Consider the following 6,451-nt stretch of genomic DNA (forward strand, 5'->3'; position numbering starts at 1 on the left):
CGCCCCCAGGGGCCACGCAGGTGGGACCAAGGGCCACCAGACGTGGGGTCGGTGGGGACGAGGGACCCTGATCTGAGTGTCCCCCTTGTGCGCCCCGCCTGTGATGCCGGGGAGTTAATTAGACCCCTTTCGTTAGCGCCAAGTTCATTAGCGGCTCAGAAGGGGCTTTGTCTCTGCCGGGACAGCGGGGACGCAATGTCCCTGGGTGGCCGGTGACAGCGAGACGCCGGGGGGGACAACAGCAGGGGGAGGGGGGGAGGGTGGACAGGGACACGACCAGGTGGGAGATGGGGCAAATAACGGGGGAAATGGTCACAGGCCATAAAATAACCCATCCCGCAGTGGGGTGCAGCAATTTACGTGGCCCAGGGCTGGGACCCTGGGGACACGATGGCTCCTGTGCTGGGCGCAGCGGTGCGAGGTGGTACGGAGCGGAGGGGAGGAGGAGGAGGAGGAGGAGGAGGAGGAGGAGGGGGAGGAGGAAGGCTGAGCTGTCACATGGCCGCAGGAGGGCGAGAGGCGGCAGCCCCGGGGGTGGTCATTAGTCTGCAGCAATTAGGGGCCAGCAAGATGCGCCCTGGGAGGGAGGGAGGCAGCCACACGGGGCACAGCAAGGTCCCCCAATGATGTCCCTAATGTCAGATCCTCCCTGGGTGCCAGCCTGGGATGCGGAGGGGGATCCCAGGTGTGAGGGACCCTCCACGGTACCCCCTAAGGAGCCAATGGGCACCCATGGGTGCCACAGCCCCTTACGTAACCCCTCCGCCGGCCTCGCCCGTGGCTTTTCCGAGCCCTAATCGTTGCCATCTTGGGCTCAGCTAATTGGATTCGCCCCCGGCGTCACGTGGTGGCATAAAGAGCCCCCGAGCCCCCGGACGCCCCAGAAATTGGGTTAGTTGCCCCCAGGCAACGAAGGCAGAAGAGAGCGCGGGGGCAGGTGGCCGGCGCGCGCCCAGAGCAGCCCCTCGGGACCCCCCCCACGGTGTCCAGCACCCACCTCAGCTTTTTGGGGTCCCCTCTGCTGCCCCCCGCCCACCCCGTGAAGAGCTGGAAAAGCCTGGGGACCTAGAGGAGCTCCTCGAGGAGTTGGGCACCGACAGCGAGGCCATGGGCAGCGGGGCCAGTGCCGAGGACAAGGAGATGGCCAAGAGGTCCAAGGAGCTGGAGAAGAAGCTCCAGGAGGATGCGGACAAGGAGGCGAAGACGGTCAAGCTGCTGCTGCTGGGTAAGGGGGCAGCAAGGGGACGGCATGGGGACAGCGGGGGCCCTGCGGTTCCGCTCAGCACCAGGGACCGTCGGGGACACTGAGCGAATGGAGCTGTTGGAGAGAAGCAAGTTGAGTGGACCGGGAGAGGGGATGGGGACATGGGGACCCAGGCACATGGGCACCCAGGGATATGGTGACACAGGGACAGCTCCTCCTGCCCTGCCTGTGCCCTTCCCAAGCCCCTTGCCGGCGCGGCCAGTGGTCCCGCTGGCCACACGAGCTCCCACTAGCTGGTTGCCCAGGTCGTCCCGCTGGACAGACATCCCCAGCGCTCTGGGGACACCGGGCATTCAAGCAGCTGCAAGAGGGGGCACCTGGGGACCACCCGCGGGGATCGATCCCACCTCGAGGCGACCCTGTGGTCACCCTCTGGGGGCATCGGATGGGGACGGCGGTCCCCGTTCCCATCCCGGGGGGAGCGGCAGCGCGGGGGCTTATCCAGGTGACGGCAGGGCCGCGGGATCAAGGCGATTAGCCCCCTAATTCTAAGCGGCTTCCTGCTGCACCCTAAGCCGCTTACGGCGCCCGCGCGAGGGCCACCGGCGCCTGCGGCGGGCGGGAGCCCCCCGGGGATGGGGTCCCGCAGCCCCCCGGGTGCCCCACTGCGAAGCAGAGCCTCCTCTGTGGTGGTGAGCCCGGGGCAAGAGGGATGCAGGGCTTGGAGAGCAGCTCCGGTGACCGCGTGGTGCCCCTCACCGTGGCGTCGGGGCTGAGCTCCGCTCCCTTTCGCAGGAGCCGGAGAGTCGGGCAAGAGCACCATCGTGAAGCAGATGAAGTGAGTAGGAGGCCCCCATCCCGACGGGGGGCTCCCCGGGGGTGCTGGGCGCCCATTTCCCCCCTCCAAAGCCGGGTGCCGGGGGTGGGATGCGCCGCGGGGCTGAGCGCCGCGCTGCCGCCCGCCAGGATCATCCACCAGGACGGCTACACCAAGGAGGAGTGCATGGAGTTCAAGGCCGTCATCTACGGCAACATCCTGCAGTCCATCCTGGCCATCATCCGCGCCATGTCCACGCTGGGCATCGACTACGCCGAGTCGGGGCGAGCGGTCAGTAGTGCCACCCCGCCACAGCGTCCCCATCCCTCCTGTCCCTGAAAAAAACCATCCTGCCCAGGCCCGGGGGGACAAGGAGGCCACCCAGAGGCCATGGGCCACCCGGAGCAGGGCTGGGACCGTGGTGGCCTCGTCCTGCCCCATCTCTTCCGCGGAGAGGAAGCTCCATGGGGGTGGTGGTGGCTTTGGTCCCGAGCCCCGTGCGGGGAGCAGCCCGCGGGTCCCCGGCAGCGGCCGCGCTCTGCCCCGCAGGACGACGGGCGGCAGCTCTTCAACCTGGCCGACTCCATCGAGGAGGGCACGATGCCCCCCGAGCTCGTGGACTGCATCAAGAAGCTGTGGAAGGACGGCGGGGTGCAGGCCTGCTTCGACCGCGCCGCCGAGTACCAGCTCAACGACTCGGCCGCCTAGTGAGTGCGGGCGCCCGTGCGCGGCCGCGCCGACGGCGCCGCGGCCGCCCCATCACGTCTCGCTCCCCTGCTGTTGTCCCCAGCTACCTGAACCAGCTGGACAGGATCACGGCCCCCGACTACCTCCCCAATGAGCAGGACGTGCTGCGGTCCCGCGTGAAGACCACGGGCATCATCGAGACCAAGTTCTCCGTCAAGGACCTCAACTTCAGGTGGGCGCAGTGAGGGACGTGGGCGTCCCAGCTGGCGAGGAAGCCCTGTGTTCCCAGGCACGTGGTGCATGGAAAAGCCTGGCCCATCCTCGCCTCCCTCCTTTGGAGATGGAGGGGTCCAAACCCCAGAGGAGACCCTGTAGGAGCTCCAGGATGGGTCTCCTGCACCAAAAGACCCTCCAGCACGGGGTTAAGCATGAACGTAGCAAAGTCCCGGTGCTGTTCTGGGACCACCAGTCCCCACTGAGGTTGGGGATGATCCCCAACTCTGCCTGCGTGACCCAACCGCAGCCAGGGAGATGGTGGCCCCGTCCCACGTGCGCCGGGGTGGCGGCCGCAGCCACGTCACTGCCCCGTCCCCTCCGCAGGATGTTCGACGTGGGCGGGCAGCGCTCGGAGCGCAAGAAGTGGATCCACTGCTTCGAGGGGGTCACCTGCATCATCTTCTGCGGGGCGCTGAGCGCCTACGACATGGTGCTGGTGGAGGACGACGAAGTGGTAGGTGGCGGGGCCGGGCCCGCGGGGCCGAGGCGGGAGAGCCGCTCCGACGCGTGCGTTTGCTTGCAGAACCGCATGCACGAGTCCCTGCACCTCTTCAACAGCATATGCAACCACAAGTTCTTCGCCGCCACCTCCATCATCCTCTTCCTCAACAAGAAGGACCTTTTTGAGGAGAAGATCAAGAAAGTCCACCTTAGCATCTGCTTCCCCGATTACGACGGTGAGGAGCTTTCTTCCCCCCAATTTTCTCTGCTACGGAGCAGGGGGCTTCAGTAGCTGCCATCCTCAGCTCCCCTCTTCCTCCTAGGAGGAAGATTTCAGAGATTTAATGCGTAAAAGCAAGCGGGGAGAGGGGCTTGGGTCCCCGGGTGGGACAGGCGGCAGCAGGGTGGCCTTCCCAAGCGGAGCATCTTCCCAGCCTGCTCCTTTCTGCCCGCGCCAGGTCCCAACACGTTTGAAGACGCTGGAAACTACATCAAGACCCAGTTCCTGGACCTGAACATGCGGAAAGACGTCAAGGAAATCTACAGCCACATGACCTGTGCCACAGACACGCAGAACGTCAAGTTCGTCTTCGACGCCGTCACGGATGTCATCATCAAAGAGAACCTCAAGGACTGCGGTCTCTTCTGAGCCCCGCGCGGCAGGTACCCTCCGAGTTTTGATTAGAAACAGCTCTTTTAGCCCCAAAACGAACTGGGAGAAGGGGGTGAGGGGGGACAGAGCAGCAGAGCCAGCCCCAGCTCTGCAGTTGGGCTGCCAGGGGCCATCAGAGTCCCCTTGGTGTCACAGGGGGTCCCCGGGCCGTGGCCAGCGGGGCTGGCAGGGCGCTCGCGCGGCCGCTCGCTCCAGCTCCCGGTGGCCATTCCGAAGCAAGCCCAGAAGCCCTTCCCTGCTGGCACCCCTGTGATAACGAGAGGCCGGAGGCCAAACGCCGCAGCCCGCGGGGGCCGCGCGGTGCCAGGCGGGTTGCGGCCGCCGCCGTCCCGGGCTAGCGCAGGGCGCCGAGGCACAGCCACCCGCACGGGTGTACCCGAGGGAACCCATCGCCCCAAGCCCGCGGGGCTTTTACAGGTCTAAGTCTTAGCGGCGCGCGGTGAGGGGGCACCAGGGGATTTCTCTCCCCTCTTGCTTTCAAAGCAGCTCCTGGCTCCGCTGTTTTCCTTCCCAAGGAGCCAAGTGAGCGCCCGCAGGGAGCAGAGAGGAGAAAAACAAATTCCAGGGCAAGGCAGAGGGCGGGCAGCTTGGGAAGGGCAGGTTTCCTCGCGCTGCCGGCCCTCCCCGCAGGCTCCTGCCTGGCTCGGCCTATTCTCGGGCGATGCCGATTCGCAGCCGCGCTGCAATAGCCCTCGCCTCGGCCGCGGTGCCTGCGAGCGTTTAACCACCTCTTCCTTCTTCCTTCCTGCTAGAAGAGACAACCACTTCTATTCAGCATCACCATTCTGCTGAGCAGAACCAAAAGGATTAAGCAAAAAAGAAGAAAAAAAAGAAGTTACTTGGACCCCACTTTTTCTAAGAGCAGCCCCACCAAGCCACAGACTTGCAAGACCGCAATAGGAAGGGGCTGCAGCTGAACTTCCTGCTCTTTCATGGCCCTTTCCTTTTTTTAAAAGAAAAAAGTAGAAAGAAAGAAAACCTTCCGCTCCGCTCGACATCCCAGCGTTTCTAGGAGGGCTCGGGAGGGATTTGCCGCCCCGAGGAGAAGGCCGGCCCTGCTCCAGCAGCCGGGAGAGCGCCGGATCCGTCCCCCTTCCGCATGGAGCCGCTGCCTCTCCCTCCCCAGCTCTTCCCAACGGGGCAGAGCCGGTTCCTCCCGCCGCAGCCAAGCGCCGCCGGACTGAACGGGGAGGCTTTGGGGAGGGGGGATGCAGGCACGAAGCCCCCTTAGATAAGTCAACTCCTGCCAACCAAGCTCATTCCTTCCGGGGAAGATCCCCTCTGATGTAAATAAGTCCCAAAACGTCTCAGGAAAATAAAATCCCTTGGAAAAACAAAAGGTAACAACTGCAGCTCCCTGCAACTGTGCCCCCAAACAGCCTTAAGTAGCTGAGGGACGAGTTCTAGCAGCCACCGCTCTCCATAGGGAGCCCATCTCTCCCGGTGTCCGTGGAGCCGCGCTCGATCCCGTGCTCCGGAGCCCGCGGGGCTTCGGCACCGAGGCGCAGAGCCACCGCCGCAGGCAAAGAGCAGCACGTGCAGTAGGGGCTAGAGAATTTATCACTCCTAGAGAAGAGGAACAGGGTCAGACAAAGAGGAAACGGTTATTTGAAAGATTCTCGTTCTGCTATTTACAGCTGTATTTGCGCTCTACTGCTTGTAAATAAACCCGTACTGTTCCTGTAGACATGAAGTCCTCTATCTTCTCAGTGGTTACTGCAGAGAATCACATACAGCTTCATCTAACTGTAGGAGAAAAAAAGGAAATAAAGAAATATGCATGAGCTGGATGTCTATCATTACTGACCCTTCCATCTCTCTGCAACTGCTTCCAATTCCAGCCCCTTCCTTGTGTCCAAAACCCGGGATCAAGGAATATTTTACATTCTTTGCCCTGGGCTGCATTCCAGAGTCAGCGCCCGCGTGGATCCCCCACCGTGACCACGTGCAGCCGGAGCGGGGCTGCCGGGGGCTTCCGCGCTGCCGGATCCGGAGGGATGCACCGGGGCCAGGCGCTCCAGGCACGGCTTCGGATTCCGCGTCGGAGCCGAAAGCAGCCAAAGCATCATCCCAGCTCTGTGGGAATAACACTGCTGCCTGGAGCTCGGCTCCAACACGTGCTTGGGAAGCACCACATGGATACAGGGATCCATGGTCCGAGTTGTGCACAGGTTTGTTTTGGGGCCACATGGGCTCTTCCATACGTTACTGTGTGGCTGAAGAGCACCGAGGTTTGGCTAAAAGGGAACTGTCACTTAGAGCTTAAGGGAATCTCGGGAAAAGAAATCCAGACTAAATCCGCACTCTTTACCACTACTGAGCGCCGCTGCAACCAGAAATTCTGCAAAGGCGA

At 63.3% G+C, this 6,451-nt stretch overlaps 1 protein-coding gene and 1 long non-coding RNA gene across 2 annotated transcripts; one reads left to right on the forward strand and one right to left on the reverse strand.

The window, feature by feature from the left end:
- Positions 1 to 1,031: 1,031 nt before the first annotated feature.
- On the forward strand, positions 1,032 to 4,082 carry GNAT2 (G protein subunit alpha transducin 2). Its single transcript, XM_088539800.1, has 8 exons — positions 1,032 to 1,225; positions 2,000 to 2,042; positions 2,171 to 2,312; positions 2,571 to 2,728; positions 2,812 to 2,940; positions 3,309 to 3,438; positions 3,508 to 3,661; positions 3,884 to 4,082. The coding sequence occupies exons 1-8, from the start codon at positions 1,108 to 1,110 to the stop codon at positions 4,072 to 4,074; spliced, it is 1,065 nt and encodes a 354-aa protein (XP_088395926.1). The 5' UTR covers positions 1,032 to 1,107; the 3' UTR covers positions 4,075 to 4,082.
- Positions 3,906 to 4,912, reverse strand: LOC148595881 (uncharacterized). The gene is made up of 2 exons (XR_015914399.1): positions 4,858 to 4,912; positions 3,906 to 4,093 (listed from the first exon to the last, which is right to left on the reverse strand). It is a non-coding gene; the product is annotated as an uncharacterized LOC148595881 (long non-coding RNA).
- Positions 4,913 to 6,451: the final 1,539 nt, after the last annotated feature.

Source organism: Tinamus guttatus, unplaced genomic scaffold, assembly GCF_059628265.1.
Source record: "Tinamus guttatus ecotype Peru unplaced genomic scaffold, ASM5962826v1 Tinamus_guttatus_pri_ptg000049l, whole genome shotgun sequence".
Lineage (NCBI taxonomy): Eukaryota > Metazoa > Chordata > Aves > Tinamiformes > Tinamidae > Tinamus > Tinamus guttatus.